The 18,237-nt window shown below is 37.8% G+C and overlaps 1 protein-coding gene across 1 annotated transcript in view; it reads left to right on the top strand.

Moving 5' to 3' along the window:
* The window catches only part of LOC126297680 (protein crumbs), a 355,128-nt gene extending 337,306 nt beyond the window's left edge, over positions 1–17,822 (top strand). The window contains exons 30-32 of the mRNA XM_049988790.1: positions 1,348–1,517; positions 7,042–7,155; positions 12,745–17,822. Of these exons, the coding sequence (XP_049844747.1) occupies positions 1,348–1,517; positions 7,042–7,155; positions 12,745–12,972 (512 nt within the window). The 3' untranslated portion in view covers positions 12,973–17,822. The remainder of the gene's footprint in view (positions 1–1,347; positions 1,518–7,041; positions 7,156–12,744) is intronic.
* The last annotated feature ends 415 nt before the right edge of the window (positions 17,823–18,237 follow it).

The raw sequence follows: 18,237 nt of genomic DNA, 5'->3' as shown, positions 1-18,237 counted from the left end.
CCTCACATCTTTCATCCAGTTCTTTTCTGTTGCATTTCCTTGATGCACTTACATCACTTGATGCATTCCTTTGGCATTGTGACTTACTTTGGTACCTGTATTCTGTGGTCCCTTTCATCAGGAGTGAGATATTGTTGGCTTCTTTCATATTTGGATTCAAAATTTGGTATAAGGAGAAAACATTCTGTTTGTGAGACTATATCATTTTTCCATGATGTTGGGACTTGTACTTCATTTGTTCCACTAAGTGGAATTGCTGCTGATTGTCACCAAATGTTTTCTTCATTTCAGCCTGGAATTTGCCCCAGCTGTTGAGCTTCTCTTTGTTATTCTCAGTCCTTGCTGGGCTGTTATATTTAGCAACCCAGTCGCACCCTTTCAGCCATTTCATCGGGTCTTGACCAGCATCTTTGGAAAATACTAATCAGTGTCTGCTGTGCAGCTGGCTTAATTACTGTTTTGGAATCCATTGTGCTCCTGAATATATAGACCACAGGAATGATGTACTGCTGATATTCTGGTTCCTGTCTGTGTAGGCAACATCTCTTATGTTGCCTAATTGGAGCCACTGTGATGTAAATCTTTTAAAATATTAGGCACCTCCACTAAACAGTGTCACATTGTAACTACAACCAAGTCCAAATCATACAGCAGTGCCTCAGTGAAGTACAACACTTAGCAGTGAAAGCACATTTATTGCAGGCACCGACATACAAACCAAACCAAACTGCCCCCTGGAAAGGGGGTAGTATTATTCATAAAACACTGAATATTCCAGTATATGCAAACACTACACATATAAGAAAATTTGGGGACCACCTGGAGATGATAAATACTAAATAACAAATACTTGCTGGTGATCAGACTTGAACTGGTGACCTGCAGCATCTCAGCTAGCTGTGCTAACTCCTACGCCACATTGCATGCATCACAACTTGTGGCAATATTTTTTGTTACACAAATAGTTTTGAGATGCATTTTTACTAATGTAAACGTAAATGACCAATTTGAAGATGTAGATAATGTTAAGGTATACATGAAAGAAATCATAACCCATCATCTATTTCTTATATATTTTTGCTCTTAAACATAGATGTCAAATGTGTATCAACATTCCATTTTTTAGGTCTGGAAACTAATTCTTACATTAATTTCACTAGTTTATCGTTACTTGATGATATTGTGTGAGCCTAGAGACAAATAAAATATTCAGAATACACAGTTACATGTAACATAAAACAAGAAACACATTCTGACAATTTGAAGTAGATTATGCTGCATTATACTTATCTGTGCAATTTCTCTTGAATTCGATTTATTTTCACTGATGTTTTCCATTTGTTTAAGGATTTGAAGGAGATTACTGTGAAATTGATATAGATGAATGTGCACTCAGAACAGCACAGTGTGCAATAGGACGGTTTCATTCATGTGAAAATCTTCCTGGTAGCTACAGATGTAATTGTAAATATGACTTTTGTGGTCAGATGTGTCGTATTTCTAATCCTTGCACAGAGGTAAGTAATCGAAATGCTTCATATACAGCTCATTCAGATATTTACACTTGTCTTTGTAGCCATGGAGAATTACTGTTTAAACCTCTTACTGTACAATTTATTTTGACAAATTCCATGCCCAAGAGGCTGGAGATGACGTGTGCTAAATGGGCCAGTGTGATGCAGGAGACAGTCGTAATACAAGCTGACATTTGGATACTTGTTACATACTTACATGATTATTTGTTTCACATGATACACCTCTCGTAGATGTCAATGCTACTTTAAACCTACAACTCTAAAAATTAGTAGTTCTGCATGGTATGGTGGTTTCAAAAGCATTGTGGCAGGTATAAAGCTACTTTCCACTCCGTGCATTCTCATGTTATCTCGCTTCATAATTTGTGTTTTATGCAAGCTTTGCACATCCTTGTATTTTTAGGTATCAAATCAATATGCTTCAGTAATAGACCCAATATTGTACTTGAATTTGAAGAGGTGTTTTACTTAGCAAAGGTTTTCCACACTTTTCGTAGTTCGGTGACTACACATTTTTAAAAATTACCTCTGCTATATTTATTCTGTAATCAACAAATGTTTCCTTTCTTTGGCTATGGATAATATATCTGTTGTTTATATGTATAAATGTTTTCAGTGTCATTTGACGAATTGATTTGGAAACAGGCCAACATCTGATCTTGATGGTCAATGTCACCCATTTATTTGAGGGTGCATTTGGGTTCATTGTTTTTTTAACTGTTTGTTTATGTGTTCAATCATCTCTACACCTTCGTGTTTCAGCGATATCATATACATGTCGTCATGCTTTTGTTTCTGTCTCAGAGGCATCAAATTATTACAACTTCTCCATAAACATTCTCCTTTCTTTAAAATTTGTTTGTGATAATCTTCAGGTGTTTGTTGCCTATTTCTGCATACTGTCCCGATTGCATTTGTGTTTTCCTGGTGTATTTTTAAAATGAGATTGCAGGAAAAATACCAGTTGTCAAGAAACAAACCTTTTTCGGTACAAATTTTGACAAGTCAATGACAGCAGTCCCTGATGCACTGTTATTCAGATCAGTTTTGTATTGCCCAGAATATATTTTGAAATCATTTCAAAATCCAGTATTTGCCCCACATAGTTCATGAACTTTTAATCCAAATCTCGCTGTTTTCAGTGGATTACATTGTTTATCTGCTAAAGTCTTTTACATTTCATCAAGGATTCATCTAAACAGACATGTCTGTACAGTGTGTAATTTCTTCAAATATCTCATTCCAAAGGTTAATGATAGGTCTTATCTTTCGAAGCCAGTCAATATTATCTGCAGTTTCATTATTGCAAAAACGTAAAAATCTCAAAATTTGTTTAAATCTTTTAAAAGGCATATTGACATTTCTACTAGGTCGTTTGGACAAATACTTGTGGATATTTTGTTTCCTGACTTGACCCATCAAAATGCACAGAGCATAGTAGGCCTTCATTTTGTAAAGTGTAACAGAATACCAAGTGTTGTCCACTTTCTGTTTGTTCCATATGTTGTCTGTTATCTGTCCTATGAAGAGACTTTTTTCCATAACTAGTATGTCCCAAAATTTCCCATCAAACATAATAGAAAATAGTTCTAATAATTTCGGATGTCCACTGAATTGATTTTATACGTATGCTTATACACAACGAGCCTTAGAATATTTCCAAATGATTGTTGTGTTTTTCACTTTCTGCCAGAACCATGATACATGTCATTTATGTATTGAATTTTCATCTTCACTATTGTCATCTTTAATTAAACATGTTGCATGCTTTCTAGTTTGTATAATCACCTCGCTATCACTGGACTCTTCATAACTGCTTCCACATTAACGTTTCTCTCATAACATTGTGTAAGGGTTTATTAAATTTTTCTTCAAAAATGAAAGTATAAAGCCATTAACACACTTCCTTTCTAAAGTAGATTTAACAAATTGTGGCCAATTCTTGTAGCATAAGAGTAAGAACTGTATCCTGACCTGTGTTTGTCTCACGAGTTAGACTTGTGTTGTTTATGTTTCTCCCGACTTATTGCTGCAATTGTGACTCATAATGTTTACATTTGGCCTGCATTTGTGTCAACGAGTCTGGCTTGAGAGACTCATGTTTGATCCAAGGTACGGCAAGGGGTTAAAGATATTATTACTTCAGAATTAGTTTTTGTGCTATGAGAATTATGAATAAATGTTGTAGGTTTATGGAAAGTTCTGGGTCAAAGTAATTAATTTAGGAGTAGAGATAACAACTCATGGAATAGTAGAGGCAGTGAGTTGCCCTTTGTGCCCCCCCCCCCCCCCCCACACACACACACACACATTACTACCACCACCACCACCACCACCACCACCACCACCACCACCACCACCACCTGTACAGCTTTATTATGCTAGCTGAAAACACGATTTCAGGGCTGCAGTTCGGCAGGTAGGCATTGTGTATTCAGCCAGTACAATGATGTAGCTGTACAGGTGAGGTGGGGGGGGGGGGGGGGCGCAGCTCAGCCAGTGACTCATTGCTTCTACTATTCAGTTAGTTGTTAGATTTACTCCTAAACTGTATAGAAATATGAATAGTTAATATGAAAACCAGTAGCTGCACACACATAAAAAAAAGAAACAAAGTCATCTCCTTACGAACTGTTGGCAACAGCTTTGTAGGTGGTGGGAGGGTCAGTGGTGGGGGCTGCTGCTGTAGTCTAGTACTTTACTCTCACTAATATGTCACACAGACAGTTTCATTCCATTTAATCGTGTTACAGTACACTGTAACTGTAATGCCAACTTAGTGGATGTGATTGATCTGACAAATGATTTGTTTGCCAATTGCAAAAACATTTAACTTACCTATTGGTGTCTTTATCAGAAAAGCCAAAAGTAGTTACCTATAAAGATTAAAAAACTATTAACATAGAGGAAAACCAAGAATAGATGGTTATGGTCTCACTTTCTGTTTCTTATAAAAGGTTTTTTAAGAAACAGAAACACAAAACACAAAAATGAATTAGGCATAATGCACAGGACAGCTTCTACTGTGGCACACAGTGGCGTACTGTGAGTATGTAAATAATGTTCACTCCACAGTATAGTAAAATATGGCTCGCTTTCAACCCTTAAAAACAATTTCAGTATGATGGCTGCATTTCGTGTACAGTAAAGTACTAAATGACCACATTTTTACTGCAATTTCTCCAAATTAAATTCTGTAGGTTACTTAACTTCAAAACATCATCATAACTATGACCATTAAATGCAGGCTATGATGTAAGTCTATATGATGCAAAAGAATCGAAGTTTTTAACCAAATTGTTTATTTATGATTGCTTGATAAAGATTGCTAACTTCAGCAGTATATAAATTTTTACCTTATCTGCATAAAAATATTTTTATAGTGGCACAATGGCAGATGCAAGAATCAATGCATATTTGGCAGTCCTTCCTCTACCCCTTCCACCTCCTCGCCCTTGTGGCCTGCCCCACTTGGTCCCCTCCCAACCCTTGCAGGCCACATCACCTGGTGAGGCTTATGCCCACAGAACAGGCAGCACAGTGAGCATATGGAACCTGAGACACAGCTGCAATTGCCTGATGTCTTGCCATTACCACTTGACTCACTGAAACGTCAATTACAAAGTAATTTTAATGGGAGTGTACAGTAATATTTCTTATAGGGTGTGACGTTTAATTTGAGAACCTTACTACTCATTAATAGAATAAGAGATGTACATGTAATTGTGAAGAGAACTATCTTATGTTTCACAGAGAAAATAATTGTTGATGTGTGAATTGTGATGTGATGAACATGTATGATGACACGCACTATTAAACAGTGGTGGACAACTTCCCCACTCTGTCACTTATTCAGAGTGAATAAAGATAACCATTCATCATAAGGTGGAGGTGCTGAGTTATGGGTTGTAGCATAAACAAATGTAATCAAGCACTGAATGTCTAGAGTAACTGGGCCTCAAGTGATTGTAGTTAGTTAGTGCACCTTTGGACAAGTATGTACCTAGCAGAATAATAAAATATGATAGGGATCCCCCTTTGTACACAAACAATGTTTGGTAGTTTATAAGAAACAATGGGTACTGCACAACAGGAACAAAGTAAAGCACAACTCCACAGAGAGGCATTATTAATTAAAGTGCCTGTGGCTATCAGTAGGTGAATAGGCGAAGCCTTTAATAACTACCAAAGTAAAATAATATCACAAGTTGTCTCCTAATCTCCTAAGAAATTTCCCTCTCCTAATCTCTTAAGAAATTTTGATTATTAAATTAAATCTCTTAATGGCCCAAAAATTACTGCCCAAACAGACTGGAATTTATGTCTGACTCATGGCCATAATCTTACACAGATCCCTTGAGTATAGAATTGTTGTCAGTGATAAGAAAAGATCACTAACCACACTCTTTAAGAGAAGTAGTGGTGGGTGAACTCCATCTGTAGAACTATCATCCTGTATCACTCTCACCCTTTTGTAGCAGAATTCTAGCAGATATTCTTTATTTGAGCATTATTACTAGTCTGGAACAAATGACCTCCATGAAAACAAGCGAGTATTATGAGAACATTCCAACTTGCACCATTTACACACAATATCCTAAGTGCCATGGATGGTGGGAATGAGAAGTTCCATAATTTGTAAGCCATCCAAAAGTTTTTATTCGGAAATCTATTTCTGTGGAGCATTTAATAAGATTTGCATTAGTTGTTGTAATGCATGTGCTCCCACTGTAGACAGTAATAATTAGCATACACTAACCAGCTCCAGAACTGATTTGTACAGGGCATTCAGATTAATTATTTTGTTATGTGCTTTTATTTGAAAGGGAAGAATTGTTATCTTTTTTCTTTGTCTATTAGTTCTTGTTAAATTGTTATTGCGTCTGAGTGTGTTCAATGCACCCAGATTAATAGTAGTCATTTTCTAGGGTAACTGTAGTGAGAGTGTTTTGAATTGTTCCTTGTTTCCGATCACTTGATTGGGGATCTTTTTTGTTTGTCTGTTTGTTTGTTTCTCTGTTTAGTTTATCGCAGGTAGGGTTAGATGTTCAGATCACAGCAGCTTTGTCAGCTTGAGCCATAGTGTCCATCAGTATCAGTGCTCGTATTCCAAGCCAGACTACTCAGCTTAAGATGTCACATCCTTAGTTAATTTATGTCTGACAGTGGATACCAGTATTGTATTTGTTGGAAAAGAGTTTTGGGATAACTAACCATTTGCTGCAAACAGCTGGAAGCTGCATTGTACATTGTCATTGTACATCAATGGTAGCATTTTACTGTTATATATTAATGTATGCAGCAGTTGTTCAAGAGTTGCTTCAATAGATCAACAAAATGTGTGTCAGTGTCATCTTTTTTTCTGGTTTTTGTTTTTGGGTCAAATGAGGTGGTAATTTCCTCTTCATACTTTTGTTTCTTGTATTATTATACTGTCCATGTTCCTATTGATATATTGCATTATATGTGTGCATTTCTTATAATTTACGTTGTATGTTTGACTTAGAGTCCAGAAACTCTATGCCAGAATGGTGGAACATGCAATCCTGAGTGTAATGGACCACCACCCTATTACACATGTAATTGCACAGGGGGATACACTGGAATTAACTGTACTGAGGTAAGTATATAATTCTTTGATGAATATTCAGTTAATGAATTTAGAATAGTTTAATTATTTTTCTTCGACTCATTTTATATATAACAAAGATGATGTAACTTACCAAACGAAAGCGTTGGTATGTTGATAGACACACAAACAAACACAAACACACACACAAAATTCAAGCTTTCACAACCCACGGTTTCTTCATCAGGAAAGAGGGAAGGAGAGGGAAAGACAAAAGGATGTGGGTTTTAAGGGAGAGGGTAAGGAGTCATTCCAAACCCGGGAGTGGAAATACTTACCTTAGGGGAAAAAAGGACAGGTATACACTTGCACACACACACATATCCATCTGCGCATATACAGACACAAGCAGACATTTGTAAAGGCAAAGAGTTTGGGCAGAGATGTCAGTCGAGGCGGAAGTACAGAGGCAAAGATGTTGTTGAATGACAGGTGAGGTATGAGCGGCGGCAATTTAAAATTAGTGGAGGTTGAGGTCTGCTGGGTAACAGGAAGAGAGGATATACTGAAGGGCAAGTTCCCATCTCTGGAGTTCTGATAGGTTGGTGTTAGTGGGAAGTATCCAGATAACCCGGACGGTGTAACACTGTGCCAAGATGTGCTGGCCGTGCACCAAGGCATGTTTAGCCACAGGGTGATCCTCATTACCAACAAACACTGTCTGCCTGTGTCCATTCATGCAAATGGACAGTTTGTTGCTGGTCATTCCCACTTAGAAAGCTTCACAGTGTAGGTAGGTCAGCTGGTAAATCACATGGGTGCTTTCACACATGGCTCTACCTTTGATCGTGTACACCTTCCGGGTTACAGGACTGGAGTAGGTGGTGGTGGGAGGGTGCATGGGACAGGTTTTACACCGGGGGCAGTTACAAGGGTAGGAGCCAGAGGGTAGGGAAGGTGATTTGGGGATTTCATAGGGATGAACCAAGAGGTTACGAAGGTTAGGTGGACGGTGGAAAGACACTCTTGGTGGAGTGGGGAGAATTTCATGAAGGATGGATCTCATTTCAGGGCAGGATTTGAGGAAGTCGTATCCCTGCTGGAGAGCCACATTCAGAGTCTGTTCCAGTCGCGGAAAGTGTCCTGTCACAAGTGGGGCACTTTTGGGGTTCTTCTGTGGAAGGTCCTGGGTTCTGGGTTTGAGGGGATGAGGAAGTGGCTCTGGTTATTTGCTTCTTTATCAGGTCGGGAGGGTAGTTGCGGGATGCGAAAACTGTTTTCAGGTTGTTGGTGTAATGGTTCAGGAATTCCGGACTGGAGCAGATTCGTTTACCACGAAGACCTAGGCTGTAGGGAAGGGACCGTTTGATATGGAATGTGTGGCAGCTGTCATAATGGAGGTACTGTTGCTTGTTGGTGGGTTTGATGTGGATGGAAGTGTGAAGCTGGCCATTGGACAGATGGAGGTCAACTTCAAAGAAAGTGGCATGGGATTTGGAGTAGGACCAGGTGAATCTGATGGAACCAAAGGAGTTGAGGTTGGAGAGGAAATTCAGGAGTTGTTCTTCACTGTGAGTCCAGATCATGAAGATGTCATCAATAAATCTGTACCAAACTTTGGGTTGGCAGGCCTGGGTAACTAAGAAGGCCTCCTCTAGGCAACCCATAAATAGGTTGGCGTACGAGGGGGCCATCCTGGTACCCATGGCTGTTCCCTTTAATTGTTGTGATCGGCGTGAAAGGAAGTGCTCCATCACAGCGAGGCCCTGGACGTGCGGAATATTTGTGTATAAGGAAGTGGCATCAATGGTTACAAGGATGGTTTCCGGGGTTAACAGATTGGGTAAGGATTCCAGGCATTCGAGAAAGTGGTTTGTGTCTTGATGGGAGACTGCATGTAATGTGTTGAAGGTGTTGATCTACGTAGGCAGAGATACGTTCTGTGGGGGCTTTGTAACCAGCTACAATGGGGTGGCCGGGATGATTGGGTTTGTGAATTTTAGGAAGTAGGTAGAAGGTAGGGGTGTTGGTGGGGTCAGGAGGTTGATGGAGTCAGGTGAAAGGTTTTGTAGGGGGCCTAAGGTTCTGAGGATTCCTTGAAGCTCTGCCTGGACAGACTCTGAATGTGGCTCTCCAGTAGGGATACGACTTCCTCAAATCCTACCTTGAAATGAGATCCTCCCCACTCCACCAAGAGTGTCTTTCCGCCGTCCACCTAACCTTCGTAACCTCTTGGTTCATCCCTATGAAATCCCCAAACCACCTTCCCTACCCTCTGGCTCCTACCCTTGTAACCGCCCCCCGGTGTAAAACTTGTCCCATGCACCCTCCCACCACCACCTACTCCAGTCCTGTAATCCGGAAGGTGTACACGATCAAAGGTAGAGCTATGTGTGAAAGCACCCACATGATTTACCAACTGACCTGCCTACACTATGAAGCTTTCTATGTGGGAATGACCAGCAACAAACACAGGCAGACAGTGTTTGTTGGTAATGAGGATCACCCTGTGGCTTAACATACCTTGGTGCATGGTCAGCACATCTTGGCACAGTGTTACCCGTCCGGGTTATCTGGATACTTCCCACTAACACCAACCTATCAGAACTCTGGAGATGGGAACTTGACCTTCAGTATATCCTCTCTTCCCGTTACTCACCAGACCTCAACCTCCGCTAATTTGAAATTGCCGCCACTTATACCTCACCTGTCATTCAACAACATCTTTGCCTCTGTACTTCAGCTTTGACTGACATATCTGCCCAAACTCTATGCCTTTACAGATGTCTGCTTGTGTCTGTATACAGGGTGTTACAAAAAGGTACAGCCAAACTTTCAGGAAACATTCCTCACACACAAAGAAAGAAAACATGTTATGTGGACATGTGTCTGGAAACGCTTACTTCTACATCTACATCTACATGACTACTCTGCAATTCACATTTAAGTGCTTGGCAAAGGGTTCATCGAACCACAATCATACTATCTCTCTACTATTCCACTCCCGAACAGCGAGCGGGAAAAACGAACACCTAAACCTTTCTGTTCGAGCTCTGATTTCTCTTATTTTATTTTGATGATCATTCCTACCTATGTAGGTTGGGCTCAACAAAATATTTTCGCATTCGGAAGAGAAAGTTGGTGACTGAAATTTCGTAAAAAGGTCTCGCCGCGACGAAAAACGTCTATGCTGTAATGACTTCCATCCCAACTCGTGTATCATATCTGCCACACTCTCTCCCCTATAACGCGATAATACAAAACGAGCTGCCCTTCTTTGCACCCTCTCGATGTCCTCCGTCAATCCCACCTGGTAAGGATCCCACACCGCGCAGCAATATTCTAACAGAGGACGAACGAGTGTAGTGTAAGCTGTCTCTTTAGTGGACTTGTTGCATCTTCTAAGTGTCCTGCCAATGAAACGCAACCTTTGGCTCGCCTTCCCGACAATATTATCTATGTGGTCCTTCCAACTGAAGTTGTTCGTAATTTTAACACCCAGGTACTTAGTTGAATTGACAGCCTTGAGAATTGTACTATTTATCGAGTAATCGAATTCCAACGGATTTCTTTTGGAACTCATGTGGATCGTCTCACACTTTTCGTTATTTAGCGTCAACTGCCACCTGACACACCATACAGCAATCTTTTCTAAATCGCTTTGCAGCTGATACTGGTCTTCGGATGACCTTACTAGACGGTAAATTACAGCATCATCTGCGAACAGTCTAAGAGAACTGCTCAGATTGTCACCCAGGTCATTTATATAGATCAGGAACAGTACAGGTCCCAGGACGCTTCCCTGGGGAACACCTGATATCACTTCAGTTTTACTCGATGATTTGCCGTCTATTACTACGAACTGCGACCTTCCTGACAGGAAATCATGAATCCAATCGCACAACTGAGACGATACCCCATAGCTCCGCAGCTTGATTAGAAGTCGCTTGTGAGGAACGGTGTCAAAAGCTTTCCGGAAATCTAGAAATACGGAATCAACTTGAGATCCCCTGTCGATAGCGGCCATTACTTCGTGCGAATATAGAGCTAGCTGCGTTGCACAAGAGCGATGTTTTCTGAAGCCATGCTGATTACGTGTCAATAGATTGTTCCCTTCGAGGTGATTCATAATGTTTGAATACAGTATATGCTCGAAAACCCTACTGCAAACCGACGTCAATGATATAGGTCTGTAGTTAAATGGATTACTCCTACTACCCTTCTTGAACACTGGTGCGACCTGCGCAATTTTCCAATCTGTAGGTACAGATCTATCGGTGAGCGAGCGGTTGTATATGAGTGCTAAGTAGGGAGCTATAGTATCAGCGTAATCTGAAAGGAACCTAATCGTTATACAATCTGGACCTGAAGACTTACCCGTATCAAGCGATTTGAGTTGCTTCGCAACCCCTAAGGTATCTACTTCTAAGAAACTCATGCTAGCAGATGTTCGTGTTTCAAATTCTAGAATATTCCATTCGTCTTCCCTGGTGAAGGAATTTCGGAAAACTGCGTTCAATAACTCCGCTTTCCGTGTTAGAGCTCATCTTATTACTTCTCTTCAAATCACATTAATCATGGAATGGAAACACACAGCAAAAGAACGTACCAGCGTGACTTCAAACACTTTGTTACAGGAAATGTTCAAAAGTCCTCCATTAACGAGGATACATGCATCCACCCTCCATCGCATGGAATCCCTGATGCGCTGATGCAGCCGTGGAAAATGGCGTATTGTATCACAGCCGTCCACAATACGACCACGAAGAGTCTCTACATTTGGTACCGGGGTTGCGTAGACAAGAGCTTTCAAATGTCCCCATAAATGAATTTCGAGAGGGTTGAAGTCAGGAGTGCGTGGAGGCCATGGAATTGGTCTGCCTCTACCAATCCATCGGTTGCCAAATCTGTTGTTGAGAAGCGTACAAACACTTCGACTGAAATGTGCAGGACCTCCATCGTGCATGAACCACATGTTGTGTCGTACTTGTAAAGGCACATGTTCTAGCAGCATGAAATCATGATAATGTGCTCCATTGAACGTAGGTGGAAGAACATGGGGCCCAATCAAGACATCACCAACAATGCCTGCCCAAACGTTCACAGAAAATCTGTGTTGATGACGTGATTGCACAATTGTGTGCAGATTCTCATCAGCCCACACATGTTGATTGTGAAAATTTACAATTTGATCATCAGAATCGAGGAAGTACAGTACATACTGAAGAAACTAAAATTAGCTCTAACATGGAAATTAAGCATTTTGGGACACATGTCCACGTAACATCTTTTCTTTATTTGTGTGTGAGGAATGTTTCCTGAATGTTTGGCTGTACCTTTTTGTAACACCCTGTATGTGCGGATGGATATGTGTGTGTGTGTGTGCAAGTGTATACCTGTCCTTTTTTCCCCCTAAGGTAAGTCTTTCCACTCCCGGGATTGGAATGACTCCTTACCTCTTCCTTGAAACCCACATCCTTTTGTCTTTCCCTCTCCTTCCCTCTTTCCTGATGAAGCAACCGTGGGGTGTGAAAGCTTGAATTTTGTGTATGTGTTTGTGTGTCTATCACCATACCAACACTTTCGTTTGGTAAGTTACATCAAATGTGTTCAGTTTTAATCTGTTACCCCTTTTTTCAGCTTCCTGTGGCTGAGGCATCTGATGCTACAGATATTGCCATTATTGTCACTCCAATAGTTGGCGCTGTTATTCTTGTTATTGTCATATCACTGACAGTACTCATCAGTATGGCAAAGAAGAAAAGGGCTACTAGAGGAACTTACAGTCCAAGTCAGCAGGAATACTGCAATCCAAGAGTAGAAATGGATAATGTTATGAAGCCACCGCCAGAAGAAAGACTGATATGACGGAATGGTTCACAGACAGGCATTCAGCAATGTTCCTTTTTCATTGCTGGCTGTATAAAAAAACATAAATTTGACTCTGGACTGGTAACAAGTTCAGAGTAAATGCTCTCAAAGTGAATTAGAGTTATCTGTTCCTTTATTTGTATCTCTCATTCAGAATATTGATTTGACTGTGGTGTCCGTCCATTAGCATTCACTATTGTGTAAACGAAATGTATTTTTAATAACAATGTGTTTTTCTTGACTCATAACTACTTAATACATGACCAGTGCAGACTTTTTACTGATATATCAAATGAATTGTTATATACACTGGAAACAGGAAATAATGCCTGATGACATGGCTGTTAAAGCTATATAAACTGAACAAAACATGAATTGTTGCTCCCAGATTTAGTTCTTGTTTGGAGAATGAAATTGTCTATAAAGAGAGAATAAAAGAGACAACTGTTATCATAATTCGGTTTTGGCAGTGTACACATCTCCATATTTAATTCTGTTAATTGAAGGAAAAGAATTGGTAGATCTGAAAGCACAAATTTTCTGCCACACTTAGCGTAATCTGTTATGTTGTGCGATGTATTCTGATCTTATATTTCTTGAATGGCCTGGTTAAATCTGACTTATTCCTTTATCTTGTCAGTTTCATTCACTTAATTCAATTAGTTGCAGTGATGTTGTAACCCTTGCCATAGTTGAAACATACCAGTACAGCAATCCTTATGCTATTTCAACACAATTTGTTTCTTTTCTGTTTATAGTATTATTTTATTATTTTGCTCTAATTATGTGCTGATTGATGTAAGTTCTGACACCATACTCATTCAAATCATTTTAGTTTCCCTGTATAATTATGTATATGTGCAGCCATGTAATTCTTAGTGGTAACCATTTAACATATGACCAAATGGAATTATTGAAGTGACTGTTTTAATAGGGTGATTTTATCATTTGATTCCACAACTTACCACTGCTGTATATAGGAACATGTCAGTCATGGGAACTGGTTATGAATTGAAGTGAGATTAATTTTCGCTTCTGAGTTAAAAACTGATTTATTTTCTTTGAGATTATTGTACATTCATAAGGAGAGTCCCAGTGGACATACTGTAACATTACTTCAAAAATATGAGACTGCGTTTTCATATGGCCACTCGACTTGGTAAAGGGACCATTTTTGACAGTATTATTCTCGTAGGTAATTAGTCATCGTTTTCACCGTGGCTTTTTATATTTATCTTAGAAAATTAGATTTATATGTACTGTACATTAAAACAAAAAACAAATGAAATTTTTTTTTAATTAAGTGTGTGTAAATATTAATGAGATACACATTTTAATAATCAGTGAAACAAATTTTTAAAGGTGTGCATGGGCAACTATGTAGTTATTTGTATTTGACTTAAGCATTTAATGTGTAACTCCATAATTAATTAAACCATACATTGCTCGCTGAAAGAAGTTGCAAGCCCACTGAAAGAAGCTGCATGAACATTGTCCTATCTTTGTGCAACATGTGTAAGTACTTCCAACACTTTAACATTTGTAAAGCATGACAGTTAACTGCAATTATTTCTGTTAATGTGTTTCTCATTTTGGAACACACAAAATGAAAATGATTCTTTTTTGTTATGAAATAAAATGTTGTACAACTAGTACTTTAACCACCTGGGCAGCATCTTAAAAATTAATCACCCTCATGTGAGGAGCTATGTAACCAATTCTGGCATGAAATAATGAAGTTAATGGCTTCAAAATGTGTTCCATATAAAATTGTATTTTTGAATTCTGTTAGTTGACATTGAAGGCAGGATAGTACGTGAAGGGAAAGAATATTCAAACTAAACAGTACGGTTGAATTTTCTAGCATATAAAATATATGCTCAGTGAATTATATGCAACAGTGCTGTGCTATTTTTCATTGAAATATAAAGATATCTTATCAGACAGTTTATATTGCTGCTGATCTAATGTGAACACAGCATGTTACTGTTGTCCCATCCAATAAAACTATTAAAAACATAATTTCAACAGTGAATGGATTTATGGACTGTGTCTTAGAGTGAGCTGTTGTAGTCTATTACATTAAAGTTACAATTATGGCGCACATATTAATCAGTGTAATGAGTGTTGGAAGTTTCTTACATCCTGTGCCACTGAAGACTTTGAATTTTATTAAGTAAATGCTTGATTTTACCAGTAACTCACTGTTAAAACTTCATTACTTTCTCTTTCACGAGTGTATCAAGTGATTAGCTGCAGACAGACATTCTAAATGTAAAATAACTTATTACATGGCAAACTCCGACAGTAGAATAATAATATTGAGTGTGAGGAAAAACTCTCAGGTTTCCAGCTGGATGTCACTTTTAAAATACCACGGCCTTTGAAGTGTTTCATACTCATCATCTTCTGATGGAGATCTTTGCCATCTGATGATAAGTGTGACACTCTTCAGAAGTCATATTATTTTAAAAGTTGCACCCAGTTGAAAACTTAATAGCTGTATCATCAATAGTATATGTTGGGAGAGTCTACGTTCACAAAAATTTAGCTTGTTTTCCAATTTATTTTCTTCTACATTAATCCTCATACTGTGCATACTAATTCGCGTGCAGTCTTATCCAGATTGAAGAATGCAATACATACATTTTCCTTCTCTTCATTTGATATTTGTTTAAGTAACTATGCTTCCTTTTAATTATAGACATCTGCATTTTTCCATAAGATTGTGAAATACAATTAAAGATTATTTGATATTTTTGGGTGGCACGTAAATGGCATAGATAACGAAATATTCTAAATGTGCTTGTACTTCATCAGTAACATTGTTACATGTCTCAGGTTTACTGAGCCATTGTTTCAAATCTTCAGATCCAAATTCCATTCAGGTATCTTTTTGGCTCAACCTTACTGTAATTTCCCATTATTGTGTAACTCTGTAAAATTTAACTGGAATACAGTGTTTTCCAATGCAGAAGGGAAATTGCACATTGCAGAACATAAACTGTGGGAAAACCATAAAATAAATATTTTTGCAGTATAAATGTGTGTAACATTAACTTTTGCTAGAGGTAGGTTTTATATCTACATATGTAAGAAAAATTCAGCTTTTGCTAGCTGCATAAGAAGCAGAAATTTTTCTTTCCAAATATGTTTTATAATTTTAAGTTTGGACTGTATTATGATGATCAGCTTGTAGATTATTTTAACTGTATAATTTATGGCCACATTTACTTAACACACACTTGAATGGTTATGTATTTATGATAAAAGGAGATCAGTTGGATTCTTTGTTGATAATGTCTCTATCTGTGACTGACTGGAAGTTCATTGTGAATCTAGTGTTTTAGTTTCAAATTCTCTTATAAGATTACAATCCCATAAATTCCCTTCTTTTATGGAATCTGTAGAGACAGAAAAAGATGGTTATAAAGAATTGTACGTCATTGTTTTGTTGCATTAGATGTTTAAATGACTGTAAAACTCATGTTTCTGTCTTGTAAACTTTTTGTCACTCTTGTAAACTAAGACACACTACTGCTGTGCTGTATGAAGTCATTCAGAATTATCTGAAATAATTAGTATACGGCATTAAGTAGTTATAGGCCACTGTTATTTTAACAAGGAGCAGATCACCCACGTCATAGCTTTCGATACATCAGCTTTCAAGTAACCGAATGTAGATCCTGTTTTCAAGTTATGTTAACTGATCTCCCAGTCGCTGAAAAACAGATAATTTAACAGCCTGAATTTATTTAATGTGTCTAAACTCTTCAATATGTAAGTTGAATTGTCTTGTCATTTGTTATCACAAATGTAAGTGAACAAGAGAGAGCCATGGGTGAATTTACTGTAATTCACTATGTATTGACTAACCTTCTCTTTATTGCAACATGTATTTGAAAATATGTAGATGTTTCATGCCTTGTCGATAAGATGACAATAATGGACAGGGAAGACTCATTTTGCCCATTTCTGTATATTAAGAATTGTTTGACATCATTCATAGTTCATTCTCTTCCATGGCAACTTCTTAAATCCTTATTTCACTATTTTCTTCTGTTGTGTATGTCCTTATTGTTTACCTTTTTTGCAATTCCCTTTAATTTTTCCTTTTATATCTGGGCACTTTATACCATCTTCCAACATTTGTGTAATTTTTCATATTTATTACAGTAAAACATTTCTTGCTATGTGATACACTATATTTTACATTGACACTTTCTTCTCTTTTGTTTTCAGTGTTGAGTTATTTTTCTCAGAGGAGTTCAGATTAATTAAGCACCAAGCATATTCCACTGTAGCTTTATCTTAACTGCCGTTAGAGTTAGGTCATAAGTTTTTGTACATCTTAACATATTGTAGTTTATGCATCTTACCACTTGGCCTAAAGATTTGCTATTTATTCAGAAACATAAAAAATTTTATCCGATTTAATTGGGCTCAGATGTAAGCGTGTTGATTATATTGATATTCCAAAGAGTATTCATTAATATCTCATATCAGAGAGGCATTATCTACTAATGGAAACATGTAATTTTTTTAGTTAATGTACATCCTTGTATACTGTTCTGGCTAGGCATTGTAAAGTATTAAAATGGTGATAATGATTTAATTCTTGATCCAAGTTATGAATTTTCCATTTCATTGTGTACTTAATTTATATTTTATGTGTGACAAGCTATTTATTCCAGCTATAGTCAGTCAAAATACATTTTGAAAAGACCGCTTTTCATGTACTAAATAATACAATAAACAGTGATTCATTGCCTTGTACTTAACTGAGACTTTTTGTATCAATCAACACCTGAAGTATCTTTTTATATGTGAGAGTGTGTAGTTATATTGCTAAGGTTAAACAAGCAAGAACCAAAGAATGTGTGTCGTAGCTGCAGCTCAGACGTCCCGTCCATTGATTAAATAAATACATTGACATATATTTTGTATATTATGTTTTTTTATATTATGTATTCCAGTTATGAAGTGAGATCTAATCAGAAATTAATTTCTAAGCAGTTGTCCTTTTGAATAGGAAAGATCAAAATTTTGTGAACATAATGTACAATACCAACTATAGTGGAAAATATATTGTTTTTGTTATTATCAAAAAAGAGTATATTTGCTTTTATAAATCTTTTTACTCCCTACTGCCATTCCCTATCACATTAACTAATCAAGTGCTGTGGCATTGTCTTCATATGAGATGAAGACAATGTGATTGAAATAAACTGAAATAAGCAGTTCACATAATATGCAAAAAAC

Source organism: Schistocerca gregaria, chromosome X, assembly GCF_023897955.1.
Source record: "Schistocerca gregaria isolate iqSchGreg1 chromosome X, iqSchGreg1.2, whole genome shotgun sequence".
NCBI lineage: Eukaryota > Metazoa > Arthropoda > Insecta > Orthoptera > Acrididae > Schistocerca > Schistocerca gregaria.
Note: the sequence above shows the minus strand (reverse complement) of the source record. Positions and strands in the feature narration are given on the sequence as shown.